The 18,542-nt window shown below is 45.5% G+C and overlaps 1 protein-coding gene across 7 annotated transcripts in view; it reads left to right on the forward strand.

Annotated features, from left to right (window-relative positions):
• LOC106588110 (regulatory-associated protein of mTOR) overlaps positions 1-17,705 on the forward strand; it is a 218,903-nt gene extending 201,198 nt beyond the window's left edge. For 3 of the 7 annotated variants that reach the window (XM_014176787.2, XM_014176801.2, XM_014176823.2), the window contains 8 exons: positions 1,375-1,500; positions 4,508-4,558; positions 10,434-10,540; positions 11,992-12,119; positions 14,037-14,123; positions 14,351-14,467; positions 14,746-14,875; positions 15,156-17,705. In XM_014176787.2, coding sequence (XP_014032262.1) covers positions 1,375-1,500; positions 4,508-4,558; positions 10,434-10,540; positions 11,992-12,119; positions 14,037-14,123; positions 14,351-14,467; positions 14,746-14,875; positions 15,156-15,224 — 815 coding nt within the window. In that variant the 3' untranslated portion in view covers positions 15,225-17,705. The remainder of the gene's footprint in view (positions 1-1,374; positions 1,501-4,507; positions 4,559-10,433; positions 10,541-11,991; positions 12,120-14,036; positions 14,124-14,350; positions 14,468-14,745; positions 14,876-15,155) is intronic. The other 4 variants (XM_014176794.2, XM_014176806.2, XM_014176814.2 and 1 more) reach the window with 2 other exon arrangements.
• Positions 17,706-18,542: the final 837 nt, after the last annotated feature.

The following is an 18,542-nucleotide window of genomic DNA, read 5'->3' on the forward strand; positions in this document are numbered from 1 at the left end:
CACACACACGTAAAAAAAATCAAACAAACTCCCAAACAGTCAATCACTTCAGCATCACCCAATCAAACTGAATGCAGAAACTAAATGGACCCAAGTTGCCTCAATTCAAGTACACCATCATTTTGCTGCAAATAAATGTGCATGTTTTCTCCATCCTAGACCTTGAAGCCTTAATAAGCAAGCCTCAAACGCCTGCCTCACATCCTCAGACAGGAACACGCATGCACACATTGTTCCCTGGGTGAAAAATGCACTCTTAAATAAGTAGAAAAGGAATTAAGTCGGCAGCATTATATTGAATTGCTGGAGAGCACCATTCTGTTCACTTTATTTCTCTCATGTGAAACCAATTATCGCAGGGCTGTATTAAAATGCTTTGCGGCTCCAAAGTCATATACAGTAATTTGATTTTGTCTGTAATTTTAAACATAGTCATTCATTCACCCTGGTTTGCAATCCTGTCTGAATACTTTCAAAATACATCCGTATTTGAAGTTCTTCCCTACCTTGACGTGAAGGATCAAGCATGATGAGTCATTGCTTCTAGGAAGAAAAGAGTGTACATTGAAACATGGCCTTGACCTAGGCTATGTGGCTCAAAACTGAACGTCCTGGGATTCTTTGACAATCTGTTCAGGAGGACTAGAGAAACAAGACCCTGTTAACACGGCCTTGAACTTAGTTTCAGTTTAGTCTGCGGTGCCTTTGTACAATGGGTGGCAGGGAGCATGGTATTTGTGAGTGTGTGTGTGTGTGTAGGCTTGCAAGCAGTGGGAAGGTGCCAGGCTTGAAGGAGAGGCACAAGCGCATTGTATTGTACATATGAGTTTGTAAAGTTGAAGGAGGCTAGAGGCTGAAGAGATGAGGTCAAGTTGCTTTGTGTAGACCCAATGTAACAACTTTTGTTCAGAGATTTGTTAAGAGATGCATGTTAAGGGAAAGGATGCCTCCCGAACAGCAACCTATTCCCTATATAGTGCACCCATAGGGCTCTGGTCAAAAGTAGTGCACGATCTAGGGAATAGGGTGCCATTTGGAATACAGCCGTAGACTGTGCTTCTGTTGTGTTCTTTCGGCACTCTTAGGTCACGTACGCGCTCGAGGCCATAGTGGTTAATGCAAATCCATGTGCACATGCTTCGTCTCTCATGGGCACAAAGGGAGGAAGTGTTTGTGCAAGTGTAAATATGGAAGTTGTTAGCGACTTCTAACCTTGTATGATAATATCGAACATGTTTTTTTTTCTCTTTACTTTTCCTTCTCTGTCACCCCCTTTCCTTTCTCCAAACATCCTCTCTCTCTCTTGCTCTCTCTCTCTTTCTCTCGCTCTCTTTTTTTTCTATTTTTCTCTCTCTCTCCCCCCTCCTCCTCTAGATGACGGGGCGTTGCGTATCTGGAAGAACTTTGCGGACCAGCGGAACCCCGAGATGGTGACGGCGTGGCAGGGCCTGTCCGACATGCTCCCCACCACCCGAGGTCAGCCCTCCTCCAGCGCCCACAGTAAAGACCACGCTATTTACCCCCCCTAGACCCTCAGTGTACCTCCACATCGACCTCAGTTTTTCCCCCCCGTCCCACCACCACCGCCACACAATACAACCTTTACCCCCATTCCCATCCACCCCACTGCCCCAAACCCTCAATCCACCTAGTCCTCGTGTCCACAATCATTCAACTCAGAATTCAGACCCGCATCTCCCCACATCCCCTTTCCACTAATTCTCCAGCCCCCTCATATTTCCCACTCTACATCTGCCAATCGCTTGTCTATGTTCCTCTCTGTATTTCTCTGACATGTTGCCATTCAGAGAATTCTAGGCTATGCTTATGGATGGCAGGTGCGGGAAATTGGCTACTTCATTCTGCATTCATTCATTCATTCATTCATTCATTCATTCATTCATTCATTCGTCAGGGACAATGTGCAATGTTTCATACAAATATTTTTGAATTTATCTTGATGCAGATCACCAGTTTTGGTGCAGTATAGGCTTGAGTTCGAATTGCGTCAAATCAAAACAACGTTTATTGGTCACGTACACAGTTTAGCAGATGTTGCTGTGAAATGCTTATGTTACTTGCTCCTAACGATGCAGTAAAATGTAAAGCAATAAAGACACGTCGGTATGAATCTAATTAACAACCCAAAAAGCGCTGTAACAGGAATCCAAATGCAATCTATACATATGTTCACCGGATGAATTTCCTCTTGATATACTAAGAATGCTATGTACTGCAGTAGATATATTAAGAGTTGAGCTATGTCAGGAATCCAGTATATGAATAAGTATGCGGTGAGTATAAACAGTGTAACTAAAATGTACGGTAGTAGAAGAAGTGTGTGAGTACATACAGGTCAAGGATGAGCTGTTGTATGACATTCAATACATAGCTGAATCACATTCAATTATTATCTGCGGTGGGTGTGTAGGAGGAGGGCAGGCGAGCGCGCTAGCTGGTAGGACGTTAGCTCTGACAGCTCTGTGTTGAATCATAGAATGAGACACACTCTGGGGCAGCAGGGTAGCGTAGTGGTTAGAGCGTTGGACTAGTAACCGAAAGGTTGCAAGATCAAATCCCCGAGCTGACATGGTGAAAATCTGTCGTTCTGCCCCTGAACAAGGCAGTTAACCCACTGTTCCTAGGCCGTCATTGAAAATAAGAATTTGTTCTTAACTGACTTACCTAGTTAAAGGTAAAATAATTTACTTTATTATATTCTAATGAGTATGTGTGTTCTGTGTGTCCCCCTTAACAAAGATGAGCAGCGTCCCTGCTGAGAGGCGACACACTTAACTAGCGTCACAGGGAGAGCTGTCAGGTATTCCGCAATCAGGATTTAGCAGGGTAACCACCACTTCACCTTGGAGGTAGAGAGCGGTAGGGAGGGTCTGCACAGCTCAATCTTGCGTTGATACAGCTAGCGCCGTTCAAATGAACAGATGCCATGGTGAGATCGTTGGCACCGAGTTGTAACCGCTTCAGAAGCACAAACGCACCCATTCCAAATCTCCCCCATCTCCATAACACAGGCTCTCCCCTCCATCCAGTAACTTGTCGGGTGCTATTCCTCGTCATTTTGCCACCTTTCATTGAGATCTTCTAACTCTGGTTTGCTACTTTCCTGCTACGTTGACTTTGGTTTGTTTTATGTTTCATCTTCCTCTAGCAGAACAAGGCTGCTCGCTCCCCCACAATGTAATAGTTGTATTGGTGTTAATTGTCACTATGCTATATGCAGTTAGTCCTGTTGTATTGCAGTACACCCACGGACACACACACACACACACACACACACACACGAGTTAAAGAAGGTTATTTAAGCCTTGACACAATTGAGACATGGGTTGTGCATGCGTGCCATTTAGAGGGTGAATAATGGGCAAGACAAAAGATTTAAGTACCTTTGAACGGGGTATGGTAGAAGGTGCTAGGTGCACCGGTTTGAGTGTGTCAAGAACTGCAACGCTGCTGGGTTTTTCACGCTCAACTGTTTCCCGTGTGTCTCAAGAAGGGTCCACCACCCAAAGGACATCAAGCCAACTTGACACAACTGTGGGAAGAATTGGAGTCAACATGGGCCAGCATCCCTGTGGAATGCTTTCGACACCTTGTAGAGTCCATGCCCCGACGAATTCAGTCGGTTCTGAGGGCAAAAGGGAGGGAAACTCAATACTATGAAGCTGTTCTTAATGTTTTGTACACTCAGTGTACATACATACACACTCATTCACACTCACATACTTGAACACCAACCACACGTGCACTCAACAAGGTGCACACACACACACACACACACACACACACACACACACACACACACACACACACACACACACACACACATCGTCTTCCCTGTGGTACAGGGGATTTAGACCCCTCTGCCCGCCAGGCTTTTAGATGAGATATAGGGTGCATCCCAAATGGCACCCTATTCCCTATATAGTGCACTACTTTTGGCCAAGGCCGTAGGGTGCATATATGATTTAAGATGGAGTGTAGCTATCTGCAGCCTGTTTTAAATGCACAGCCAGTAGTTGAGTAGTGGAATATCTCTCTGTTGTTGATCCAGGCGTGTCAGCGGTATTCATTTGGAAGATGTCATGCTACCGTGGCCTTGTTCTTCCGCTGCTCATTGTCTGTCTGTCTCTGTCTGTCTGTCTGTCTGTCTGTCTGTCTGTCTGTCTGTCTGTCTGTCTGTCTGTCTGTCTGTCTGTCTGTCTGTCTGTCTGTCTGTCTGTCTGTCTGTCTGTCTGTCTGTCTGTCTGTCTGTCTGTCTGTCTGTCTGTCTGTCTGTCTGTCTGTCTGTCTGTCTGTCTGTCTTGCACAAACTAATACACAGAGAGAGTGTGTGTGCGAGGCTGCATGTATGCGTCAGAGTGAGTGAGTGTGTGTGGGTGTCCTTGCTAACGGTGTGACGTGCTGGGGCTGATGTGCTTCTGACTCTCCTTCCCCCCTCCCCGGCGCCTCCCCATCTCCCTCCTCCTTTCTGCTCCTCCCCTTGCAGGTCTGGCCAGGCGGGTCTCCATCTACCTTGACAGGAGTAAGGGACAGGGAGGTGAGTGCTGCCGTCGTCTTTCCCTCTCGCCTGACTCAGTGTGCTGCACAAACTCCAGCAGTCTGCCCCTGCACTACTACTTCCTCCTGTTACCTGACCCGTCCATCCCTCCATTCGACGATCCTTCCTCACCCCCACTCCCCCAGGCCTCCCTTTCTTCAGTATCCCTCTCTCCACTGGGCAAAGCTGGTATCGTGTATTCCTACCAGTGGTCATGTACAAAACAAAACATGAAGGGTGACAAACTCTGTCCAGACAACTGTCTAGTTTGAACTGTAATCTTTCACACACAGATATAGCGTGATTGTCATTTTAGTTTTCAGGAAGTGTTTACATTGTTTTACCCTTATGAATAAATGATCATAAAAACAGTTTGTGTAGACGTAGTTAGAGCAATGCTTCAACTCCAGCGTGAACGCCCCGTTTCTGGTTCTATCGGCCCAGTATCGTTGCAGGGTTGGAATTACAGGAGATCCAGTGGGAGTAGTGTACTAATCAGGGAACCCCCATTAGTCTTACAACTGTCAACACGACACCCCCATATGGGTTATAAACATATTATTTTTAGGGCATCCTCAATCATCTAATTAGAGGATAATGTGTATAATTAGAGGCCTGCTGGTAATGTGGGATGTTGATAGTAGAACTAATGGACCTCCTTCCTCTAACCCTGAGGCCAGTACCCATGATTAGTTCCCTCCACAGCCAAGCAAGGGGCCTTAAAACTGTCTTCATCCAGACTTGGGTTTTCCCCCTGCAGCTGAATTGGCATGCGAAGTGTGTTGGAGAGAAGACTATAGAGATTGGGAAGGAGGGTAGAGAGATGGATGGGATAGGGAGAGAAAGTGAGGGGTTGACCCGAGAGAGGAGGAAAGTGAGAGAGGGGGAGAGAGCGATGGGTGAGAGAGGGAGAGCCTGCCTGCCTGTTTGGGTGCTGTTTATTTTCTGTTGTGGAGCAGCGCCGTCTCCCTCTCAGCCCTCATTACACCCTATGGAGTTATCATTAGTGTTTGTTTAGCATTCCGGAGAGGGAGACCCACATCGACTTCCCGTCCACACAGACAGAGCGCAGACCTAATTAAGTTCTCATGCAGATGTCGTTTATAACATCTTGCGCTCTCCCCCCTCTCTCATTCTCTCTCTCCTCATTCTACTGCAGCAGCTTGAGGAAGTTTTTCATTTCTTTTCTTTTTTTCTGACGAGACTGGGGAAGTTTGAGTGAAAGTAGGGCAGTCCTACTCCACATACACTGGATGGCTGGAGGCTTGTTAAAAAGGCCTCTGGGAGGTAGTGGCTGGGAGATGCAGGACTAAAAGAGGATAAGTACACAGAGTGGAACAGAGGGGGGCGGACAGACAGACAGACAAAGAGAGGGGCTAGGAGAGGAACAGACGGAGGGACAAACAGAAACTAAAACAGAGACTGAATATGAGAGAAGGCTCAGATGTCTCAGCGACTCTGGACCCAACCCAAATAACCGTGCCAAAGTTTTTAGTAATCACTGATCTAACACTCAGACTCCCTTAGCCTGTAATACAGGTTAAATACACGCACCTCTCCACTCTGGGGCTTTTCTCTCTCGTCAGCTCACAGGTTAACTAGCCTAACGCCAAAAGCGTCATAAATTACCGGTGTCAGTGTCCATCAAATCAACCCCATCCATGGTGACGGCCTCATCGTTAGTTACAGGCTTGTGCAGCGTAGTCCTAGTTAATTCCATCACCTGGGTCCTGGAGGACACTTTCAAAGCAAACACGATTAAGGGAATGAAAGAGAGAGAGGAGGGAAGTGTGAAGTCGGCGCGCAGTCTTTAATAACCTGCGGCGTGTGAGAGCCAGTCCATCAACAGGTGATTAATGGTGTGGAAAGAGAATGCAGAGGCAGTGTTAGTCCCCTAGAGAGAAAGGACAAGTGATGGAAATATAACGTGACACTGAGGGATATATAAGGAGAGCTATAGAGAGAAGGGGATTAGGGAAGAGAGCCAGGGGCAGAGGTGAGTAGTGGAATGGGGCCATCGTAGCCACTGGAGACCGCTAACGCTAGCTTATGCAAACGCTAGCTATAGGGCTAACCTCAGCTAGCACATATACGCACCAGCAACACCCACGCACAGGCAGCCCCGAATATCCATTCAATTATACATTATGCTAATGCTAACTAAATCATTAGCCGCTTTTGTAGTCGTTAAGGAGAACAATTGGCCTCCAGTTGGGAGGGAATATCAGATGGAGGGAGAGACAATCCAAAGTTAAATCTAGAATTGGTTTCCTATTTCGCAACAAAGCATCCTTCACTCATGCTGCCAAACATACCCTCGTTAAAACTGACCATCTTACCGATCCTCGACTTTGGCGATGTCATTTACAAAATAGCCTCCAACACTCTACTCAACAAATTGGATGCAGTCTATCACAATGCCATCCGTTTTGTCACCAAAGCCCCATATACTACCCACCACTGCGACCTGTATGCTCTCGTTGGCTGGCCCTCGCTTCATATTCGTCGCCAAACACATTGGCTCCAGGTCATCTACAAGACCCTGCTAGGTAAAGTCCCGCCTTATCTCTGCTCACTGGTCACCATAGCAGCACCCACCTGTAGCACGCGCTCCAGCAGGTATATCACTCTGGTCACCCCCAAAGGCAATTCCTCCTTCGGCCGCCTCTCATCCAATTCTCTGCTGCCAATGACTGGAACGAACTACAAAAATCTCAAAAACTGGAAACACTTATCTCCCTCACTAGCTTTAAGCACCAGCTGTCAGAGCAGCTCACAGATCACTGCACCTGTACATAGCCCATCTATCAATAGCCCAAACAACTACCTCTTCCCCTACTGTATTTATTTATTTATTTATTTTGCTCATTTGCACCCCAGTATTTCTACTTTGCACACTCATCTACTGTCAAATCTACCATTAGTGTTTTAATTGCTATATTGTATTTACTTCGCCACCATGTCCTATTTATTGCCTTTACCTCCCTTATCTCACCTCATTTGCTCACATTGTATATAGACTTATTTTTATTATTGACTGTATGTTTGTTTTACTCCATGTGTAACTCAGTGTTATGTGTCGAACTGCTTTGCTTTATCTTGGCCAGGTCGCAATTGTAAATGAGAACTTGTTCTCAACTTGCCTACCTGGTTAAATAAAGGTGAAATAAAATAAAAGAGGGATAGTGTGAGAATGAGGGAGAGAGGTAGAGTATATATTCGAGGAGGTATTCCCCTGTGTATAAGAAGAACCCTGAGAATCCGATTGGGATGAGGCAGCAATGCCTTAGGCTGCACTCCCTCATCCACTCCCTCAGTCCCACATCTCCATACATAATGTCGCTATTGATTTCTGTGTGGACTTCTCAAATCCCTGCCTCACTGGTTAGGCTGCCATAGGGAACTGGATTGATTCTCTCATTTTAGGGAAGTTGACTAGTAGCATATAGAGTCTGTGTATGAACTCAATGCGTTGACCCTGATGTGACCTAAAGCAAGGGAAATCTTTCAACGCCTGAGAAATGTTTTTGAGTTGAGTTGGTTACGGTTGAACTGTATGGAGGGAGTGAAGAAAAAAAGAGAGGTGATGGAGTGAGTGGAGGAAAACCTGAGGTGGTGGTGGAGTGGGAGTATAAAAAAAGATGGATGGAAAGAGAGAAAGCAAGCGAGATGGGGTGGACCGTTTTGTTCTCTTCTTCTCCTGGCATTGGGTTCAGTCAGTGTGTTGACTTGTAAGCAGGGGTTGGAACCGGTTCAGAGAACAAAACCAAAAACTGGAAAGAATTAAGTTTTTTTGAGGAACGGAAACAGAACCGGGAATGAAAGTGATCTCTATTGTTCAGGGACATAACTATTATTTTAAAAGCATGGGAACCGGTTATTAACGTTCTCTTTTTTTGTCCCTCAAAAAGCGCCATCAAAGCCACTGTTCAAAGCACTCACTCTGTCACACAGACACTTCTCCTTCCAGTGTCTGCCTGCCAGCTAGTTTTCTAGGTTAGGTTGTGAGGCCGGTTGGATGTACTGCAAAATTCTCTGAAATTACGCTTGGAAGTGGCTTATGGTAGCGGAATTAACATTAAATTCTCTGGAAACAGCTCTGGTGGACATTCCTGCAATCAGCATGCCAATTGCACGCTCCCTCAAAACTTGACACATTTGTGTGACAAAACTGCACATTTTAAAGTGGCCTTTTATTGTCCCCAGGACAAGGTTCGCCGGTGTAATGATCATGGTGTTTAATCAGCTTCTTGATATGCCACACCTGTCAGGTAGATGGATGGATTATCTTGGCAAAGGAGAAATGCTCATTAACAGGGAGGTAAATCAATTTGTGCACAAAATTTGAGAGAAATAAGCTTTTTGTGCATATGGAAAATGAATGGGATCGTTTATTTCAGCTCATGAAACATGGGACCAACACTACATGTTGAGTTTATATTTTTATTCAGTGTATATATAAACTGGTACTTCTGGTTCGAACCGGTTCAGAACTTTATTATGCTGGTCAGAACATTGGAATGGAGCTAAAAAAAAGATTGTGCTTCTGTTCAGAACAAGATTATTGGAAATGTTTGGGGTTTCCAACCCTTGCTTGTATTCATTGACTTTAGTACTATCTGCCTGGAATAGGAAGAATAAGCAAGGTTAGGGTTTCTCTGCTGTACTCTCTCCCTCTCTCCTCATCAACCAGAGATGGGAATTTCTCACTAACACAGAGCTCCGGACTTCAAAGGAATGCCTCCTCTTTTCCCTCAGTCTCTGAATGGGGCCAGTCTTTCTGTGTGTGTGCTTGTGTGTGCACGTGTGTGGTGTTCTTGTGTGTGTGTGTGCGCGCACACGTGTGTTTAACGGGGGAATCACAGAAGTTTGTGTGTGTGAGGGTCCCAGCTCTGTGGGTGGCTGAGTACACTCTGTGAAGTGTTCCCCCACGCGTCTGCATGTGAGCCTGAGCTAGCTAACAGCCCGCGTAGCTGTGACGCCAGAGCTAGCCACACCGGGGCTTTGAAACAGACTGATAGAACAGGGTTGGTATTGTTGATGATGGGGAAGAGGAAGGAGATCATGATATGTAGGAGGAGGAAAAGTAGGAAGAGAAGCTGTGTGCGATTCACTTAGAGAAAGTGTGTGTGTTTACAGTGTGTTGCAAAGCCCATAGCCGCTTTGAGTTATCCCCTGTTCCTCTCCACACCTGTCTATCACACAGCACAGGTCTCGCTCTGCCAGTCTTTGCCTGTTTGTCAAGGTTAGGCTACGCCCCCGGCCCTCTGCCGGGTGTCACACACTCAGTAGCAGCATATGGAGGTGCTGAGGGCTCCTCTCGTTCTCCTCTCTCTCTCTCTGGGTGTGAGAACCTGTCACTGCTGCCTGCCAGTAGTAACATCTGGTGGAGGAGTTGGTCTTTACTTATTAGATTTTTTTTGACCCCCTTTATTTCCCCCTACCCAATTTCCATCTCGTCTCATCACTGCAACTCCCCAACGGGCTCGGGAGGCGAAGGTGGAGTCACGTATCCTCCGAAACCTGACCCACCAAACCGCACTTCTTAACACCCGCCTGCTTGACCCGAAAGCCAGCCGCACCAGTGTGTCGGAGGAAACACCGTTCACCTGATGACCGAGGTCAGCCTGCAGGCGCCCGGCCCGCCACAAAGAGACAGAGTGCGATGAGCCAAGTAAAGTTTCCTGTTTACATCCGCCAGTCTGAGTGTGTCTGAGAACTCTTGGCAGATGCCATCAGAACCCGTGCTCAGCTGGTAGATCATGCGTCAAACTCCCAGGCATTGACAGCTGGGTCGTTGTCATTGGTTTCCGCCTTTGTGTGCTCCCTTGTATCTTTCTGTCTGTGTGTGTTACTAACCAGCGTCCTCTCTTAGGTGCAGGCATGGTGGTGGACTGGGAGCAGGAGACGGGGCTGCTGATGACGTCTGGAGACGTGAGGGTCATCAGGATCTGGGACACGGAGAGGGAGATGAAGGTCCAGGTAAAGAGAAACACAGGGATCATAACTAACCTGTTTATCAATGACAATGTTTTGAAATGTCACAGTTGCCTATTGCACATCCATGATTTCTCAGGTGACGAATCTCAAATCCAATAGGTCCATTGGGAGCGTTATGACAATCTGGAACTGTGGATACTTCCCCCTGCTTTCTTACATTTCGGTTTACAGTGGCTTCGGAAAGTATTCACACCCTTAGAATCTTTCCACATTTTGTTGTGTTACAGCCTGAATTTAAAATGGATTACATTTAGATTTTGTGTCACTGGCCTGTGAGTGATTTCACAAAGTGGAATTATGTTTTTAGAATGTTTTACATATGTATAAATAATGAAAAGTTGAAATGTCTTGAGTAATTATTTAACCCCGTTGTTATGGCAAGCCTAAATCCGCTCAGGAGGAAAAATGTGCTTAACAAATCACATAATAAGTTGCATGGACTCTGTGCGCAATGATAGTGTTTTACATGATTTTTGAATGACTACCTTATCTCTGTACCCCACAAATATAATTATCAGTCTAGCAGTGAATTTCAAACACAGATTCATCCACAACGACCAGGGAAGTTTTCCAATGCCTCGCAAAGAAGGGCACCTATTGGTAGATGGGTAAAAAAAAAAACGAAGCCAACCTTGAATATCCATTTGAGTATGGTGAAATGATTTATTACAGTTTGGATGGTGTATCAATACACCCAGTCATTACAAAGATACAGCCTTTCTTCCTAACGCAGTTGCTGGAGAGGAAGGAAACCGCTCAGGGATTTCACCATGAGGTCAATGGGGACTTTAAAACAGTTAGAGTTTAATGGCTGTGACAGGAGAAAACTGAGGATGGATCTACAACACTGTAGTTCCTCCACAATACTAACCTAAGTGACAGAGTGGAAAGAAGGAAGCCTGTACAGAATAATGGGTGAGGAAAAAAATCAATTTAATCCATTTTGAATTCAGGCTGTAACATAACAAAATGTGATATAATTCCAGGGGTATGAATACTTTCTGAAGGCACTGTATGCATCCTGGTATTCAGCACCTGGCTCAACATTATCGGTTGTATTTCCATTCAACCTGTTAACCCTTTATTTGACAGACAGTAGTATGGGAAGTATGCGAGCCCTACCCTGTCTCTGGCCGTATTGACGGCAGAACCCAGACGACATTCTCCATCAGTCAGCTGTAGACGTGATTGATCGAGTTGTTAGCCGGTTACTCAAAGTTTAATGAGCGCCGTGACAACCACAACGTTTGTTATGTCACGGCAACGACTATGTAATTATTATTATTATAATTTTTTTTAAATATTTTTTTTTTAACATTGCTTGAACTAATTGTGTGTGTGTGTGTGTGTGTGTGTGTGTGTGTGTGTGTGTGTGTGTGTGTGTGTGTGTGTGTGTGTGTGTGTGTGTGTGTGTGTGTGTGTGTCTCTACCAGGACATCCCAACGGGGGCAGACAGCTGTGTGACTAGTCTATCATGTGACTCACAGCGGTCCCTCATCGCAGCGGGGCTGGGCGACGGCTCGGTCCGCCTCTATGACAGGAGGATGGGCGCCAACGAGTGGTGAGTGGTCGCGCGCGCACACACACACACACGCTTGTGCGCTCACACTAACACAGACACAAACTTTTAATGCTTCCTCCACACCTTGACCTTCATAAGGCTTCAACAATGAGAATCATCCCTGCACGCACATGTTCCTCATCACATTATTCTGTCTAAAATGTGACTGGAGGTAAACGTGAATGGGCTTCTAATCTTCCTAATTCATTACTAATCATAGGGTTGCTTATTCCCAGTAGCACAAAGAGAAGCTGTGTGTCTTAATGTTTTATGAAGCGCTCATTAGCATCGGATATATTTTATGCAGGAGTGCTTTTTTTAATTCCCTTAGTTATCAGACACACTAAAATCGTATGAGCAAAGCAAAATAGGTAAAGTTGTTAATTTTTTTCTTAGTCATCTCATATACACTTACTGGACAATTTTAGGTACATCGATATAGTACCGTGTCGGACTCCACTTTGCCTCCAAAATAACCTAAATTCTTCGGGGCATTCTCCAAGGTGTCGGAAACGCTCCACACGCAGATTGAGTTGTGCATTCCGAGATGTCGTTCTGCACGTCACTGCTGTACTGCGGCGTTATTTGTCTTTGCGGTCCGCCTGTTAGCTTGTCATTCTCCTTCGACCCTTCTCATCAACGAGCTGTTTTCGCCCACAGGACAGCAGCGGATTGGATGTTTTTTGTTTGTCGCACCATTGTCGATAAACCCTAGACACTGTCGTGTGTGCAAAACCCCGGAGGGTGGCCGTTCTGAGATACTGAATCCGGCGCGCCTGGCACCATGATCATACCACGCTCAAAGTTGCTTAGGTCACTCGTTTTGCCCATTCGAACTTTCAACCGAACAGTAACTGAATGTCTCGATGTCTGCCTGCTTTATATAGCAAGCCAAGGCCACGTGACTGACTGTCTGTAGGAGCGATCCATTTTCGTGAACGGGGTGGTGTACCTAATAAACTGGCTGTTTATTTTATGACTCATATCACTGTACATCATTTCATTGATGAGTTGTTCATAAAGTGAGTTTTGCTGTATTCTCACCTGTGGGGCTCCCAGCTCTCCTGCCACATCCCCCCACAGCCAAACATTATTTTAGTTCCCCCCCCAAAAAAGAAAACAGGGCAATTAAGCCATAGTGTCCCATAAATCTTGAACTAATGTTAATTTAAGTGCTTCCCCTCAGGCACTGAGACTGTAGCACCTGTTCCCTATGTGCTGTCCTTTAAAACCAGTAGGGGGCTAAGCAAACACGCGCATTGCATACACATTCAGGCACACACACACAATCATGCACACTCTTACACAGAGTTTGTTACTATTTTCGCCAAGGGAACAGGGATAGGCTTTGGTCCTCACTTTGGAGTTCTGTTTGCTTCTTACTGCTGGCCCAGGGTCAGATTTTGTTTTCTACTTCTCAAAGCTAGGATTTGGGGTTAGGTCATCTAGAGCATAGATCTGTGCTTAGGGGCAACTTTCCTCCTCAATCTTCAATCACAGTGCCTCAGTCACTCAAGGATACTGTTACCATGGAGATGGACTGTCCAATAGTGCTTATACCCATGTACTTAGGGCGACACCCAATGGCCATATACACACACTACAGCCTTGCTTACTGTTTGGGGTCTTAGGCTGGGTTTCTGTATAGTACTTTGTGACATCTGATGTAAAAAGGGCTTCATAAATATATTTGATTGATTGATAACATAGACTCCGTTCAACATCACGACACTGCTTTAAATTCTCAAACACCGGTTACTTTTACACTGTGTGGCGTCTTGCATGTTGATAACTGCGTGGGAGTCCATCCACCCACGCTGCATACTTTTCACATCTCCCTCTGTCTCTCCCGTGAACAGCAACATGGTTGTAGGTGGACTAAAGTTGATGAAGCTTTTCCTCTCTGTCTCCCCGCAGTCGTGTGATGACGTACCGGGAACACTCGTCCTGGGTGGTCAAGGCCCACCTGCAGAAGCAGACGGACGGCAAAATCATTAGTGTCAGGTAGTGCTTGTTGATGAGTGATTTGAACGGTTGATTGATTGATTGGATTATTTCTGTGACGGTCAGGTGTCCAGATATGGTGGTACTACTATTCTTGACTCTCTCACGCGCTCTAGTTCTCTCGCCGTCTGTGGCCCGGTCCAAGACCAGCGGCCTACTTCCTGTAGATCTAAATGGATGTGATGACATTTCATGTTCTGTTTGGACTCCTTCATCCTCCTCCCCAGTGTCGATGGAGACGTGCGGTTCTTCGAGCTGCGGTCGCCGGACTCTGTGAACGTGCTGCAGACGGTGAAGGGGTTAACGGCGCTGGACATCCATCCGCAGGCCAACCTGTTCGCCTGGTGAGTTCACAGGTTTACGGCACGCTGCAGGAAGGGCCTTTATAATTGGTCTAAACCATAGAGTTCGATAGAGGACTGTAGGTGGATGTAACCCGTTTTAGCCCTCTATCAAACTCTTTGGTCTAAACTCACTTTGAGGAATTAAATGTGGTCAATACTATATCAACGGGTGAAAGGTGGGGGACGGTCTGAGGATTTCAACGTTTTCTACATTTGGTATAGCAGCTATGAAACTAATTTCTTCCCTTCATTCTCTCGTTCTCTCCATCCTCTCCCAGTGGATCGATGAACCAGTTCATAGCAGTGTACAACTCCAACGGTGACGTGATCAGCAACATCAAGTATTATGACGGTTTCATGGGCCAAAGGATCGGGGCTATCAGCTGTTTGGCCTTCCATCCCTACTGGGTACTATGGCATTCTTACTCTCTTCATTCATAGTCTGAATCCCAACTAGATAACGTAACATGGGAACTACGATTTGGGTGAATAATACATTAAAGTGAATAAGTTGGAATTGCGTGGGTTCAAGGAGTTATCCCTATGTCTCTTAAAATATACTCTGCAAAACCTACTAAACTGTACATGTCGTTTCATCACACCTAATTACACAAAATGATTTGGAAATGAATGTTTTTACACCTGTCTTTATGAGTCTGTTATATTCTTTCTCTTTATCTCCCAACAGCCCCACCTTGCGGTGGGCAGCAACGACTACTACATGTCCATCTACTCAGCGGAGAAGAGGCTCAGATAACCCCCCCCCCCCCCCTCGAACTTTACCTTTGACCCCTGACCTCTCTCCCCTCTGAGCCAGGATGTAAATGACTTCTAATGTACATATGCAATTGTTACCACCCCTGAATGTCCTATAGTGATGGCTGCTGACAAACTCGTGTTATGATGTTGACTTATATTATTATTCTTGATCGTTTTATTCAAATTCTTTATTATGAAACTGTTGATTGTAGACTTGGCAGTGCTGAGGAGCGTGTATATTTAATTGCGTGTATACAGAGATGAATAATAGGTCTATTTTAAAGGTTCCAGCCTTGGCTGGGGGAGACGGGCGGTGTCGCTACCTGAATGAACTCGGAATGACCTCTACATTTACCTTTCTATGACCTCTATGCATTGGGGTCAAGAGGTTATCGAGAGATGGACAATTCCCTCTCTCACACACGACTCTGGACCTGAAGGCATGGCTCACGGACACCCGCACGACCCTTATTGAAGCCCCAAACACCATGCCCTTCCCCCCTGCTGTAGCTAGTAGACTTGCTCTCACTGTTCGCTCACAAGATGGTGGACTACGGGGCGCATCTGGTGTGTGAGAAAGTGAAATGTAAAACAGAGCACAGATGAGGCCAAACTTGGCCCACAGCCTTGGACTCTAACCGATACCCATACAGATGTCCACTACCATGCTATACTGTAGGGCTAACCAGACCTCCTTGCATCCATGCGCCCTCACCCAATTGTGCTAAACTCACCAACCTTTGCCATTCATCTCCGTTGTCCTATGCCCACAGGCTTACCCCATGTCCTTAATGCAATGGGTGACTACTGCTCAGCTCTAATCCCAAGACTGATGCTACCTGTCTTCCCTACCTGCAAAGCAATAATGAATTAGCTTGGAGCTCTCTACAGCCTCCAAGCTTCTGCTGCTCCAGCCCCCCCCCCCACACACACACTCATCAGCTGAACCATACCTGCCTGAGGAGCCCCAGCACTGGGAGACATGGAGCAGTTTGCTGGGGTCCTAAAGTATCAGTTCCAGAGTTCTGGCTGAGGCCCGCTTGGCCCATGCCCATCCCCAGTCTTTCCTACAGACCCCAGCCAGAAGCACTCTGAGGCTGGACAAGAAGAAACACAGTGCCCACTGCATCCCCGGGGGTGGGGTTCTGCTGCTACTTTTCTGCATCCTCGCACACAGGCTTATGAGGACTGTATGAACTGTGTATGGACTGTCCCCAGAATCACACACACCAGCCCTAGGCAGCCCTTTCCCCTGTGTGCCAACTACCAACCTCCACCCTGCTATCCGCTAACACTTTTTAGAGAAAAGTCTGGCAATTTTTTTCTATCTTTGTTTTTTTTATTTTGTTTATATAATCTTGATTTTATTTGCTAGCCGTGTTTGGTTTCTTTAGCAGAAAGGGAGTTTCAAGAATATTGGGATAGAAAAGTTGTGTTCGAAAAACAGGAGTGACTTCAGAACTTACTTTGTGTAATACAGTGCACTGGTAAATACACAGTAATGCTCCATAGCACTTCTTCAGTTCAGTGTCCTTGTTGTCAAAAGCCACAGCTCTCCTGTCAACCTCCAACGCTAGCTCAGGTACCTCATGAGCCACGATATACCACATAATACCACGACGTCTCTGCATGGCAGACTCACAGAGGTCTGACTGCCACAAGGTCTGGTGTTACTCTTGATGTGACGAACTAAGATGGTCAAAATCAGTTCAGTGAGTCCTGAGGTGCCTTTTTTTTAACAAGGGTTACCCCTCTGGTCAACACTCGCTCCAAGTGCGGTATCGCCATTAATGTGCCTCTATTAGGGGTCACTTTTTTGGTTTGCTCTGTATTACCTTCCTGTTTTTCTTTGAAAAATAATTTCTTTTTGCCCACTTTTGTAATTTTATATTTTTTAATTTGCTGGTGTTTGTTTGCCTTGGACCTCAGTGGGATGGAGAGATGGGAGAGGACTGTTTCTCCCCCTTTCACAGACACTCTTGCCCACACGGTGTCTCTCCTCATACAGTACTCCCCCATGGACGCTACCCTCACCTTTTTGCCTCTAAAGTCCTCAGCTTGGCTATCACTCTAGAAAGGAATGGACAATAATGCTTTGCCTGTGGACTGAACCGGTCACGGTAACCGGTAACACATGCCATGCATTCAGTATAAGCAGCTGCACTCACTGTCATAACTAAGCCCCACTTTGCTCAGTAGCTCCCCCTCTAGGGTACGGAGGAGGTACTGCAGCCTTCACTGCTATCACTGACACCTACAGCAAAACCCCACCACGCTGTCTGTCAGCCATGCTCAGAATCACATCTCTAGTTATCCTGCTTTGAGTTTTAACATTTTAGATATGGAAACAAAATAAACTTTGAAGATGTAGAAGGAGAAATGAAAGCAATCAGGTGTTTCTCTATGACGGTAGACTGCTTTGCTGACTGGTTTATAAGACAGGAGATGAAGTCAGTAAAATAAACCAAATACACAACAACACTTGTTTTCCTGGTGATTTTTTTATTTATTTTCTGGTTTGTGTTGTCATGTTTGTGTTCATGCTCTCATTGTGAAGTTCTACATGTATTGTGTAAAACAAATGTGTCTGCTATTGCGTCACAATATTCATGTCGTCATTACCATATCGGTTGATCTGGAATGCTTCATTTAAATAAATATAACACTTTATCAGGCATATTATCCTTCTTACCAGACCGCTTCAAAAACATCCCCTGAGGAGTGTCTGTGTGATGTGAAAATCAGTCCTGATATCAATTTCATTGCAAAGAGATGATTCAAAGCTTTTTCATTGACTTAATTAAGCCTGGGATTTAAGGTGCTGCTTGCTACATTTTGTTTTAGGTTTTCATTCTGAAACCTTGTATTTTTTTCTTTGAATCCTTGTATTTCATGAATATTCTGGATAAAATCAGATCCAGGGCTGTATTCAATCCGAATCGCGGAAGTTCAGCGTTACAGTGTGATTGAAATTATATGGCAGTGTTTCTACTTTAGCGGACACTGCGTTCACCATAAATGCTGCATATCTCGGCTCAATGGGAAATTACCTTTTACATTTCTATTGTGCAATCTGTAACACTTCAGCGAGACAGATTGAATAGAGGTCTTAACTTTGTTAACTGTTTCTCTGTTTGCCGTGACATTGGTTTGTCTATGGCTAAAGGTCAAGAAAGCCTCAGTATAAAGATAGACCGTTTCATTGATAACAACCAATGATACTTGCCAACTAGCAGTCCAGTCCCTTATCGGAGTTTAGACATGGAATAGAATCCTACTCGTCTGGAAGCACAGATAAGTGTGCCTTAGCTCCTAC

The sequence above is a fragment of the Salmo salar genome, chromosome ssa02, assembly GCF_905237065.1.
Source record: "Salmo salar chromosome ssa02, Ssal_v3.1, whole genome shotgun sequence".
NCBI lineage: Eukaryota > Metazoa > Chordata > Actinopteri > Salmoniformes > Salmonidae > Salmo > Salmo salar.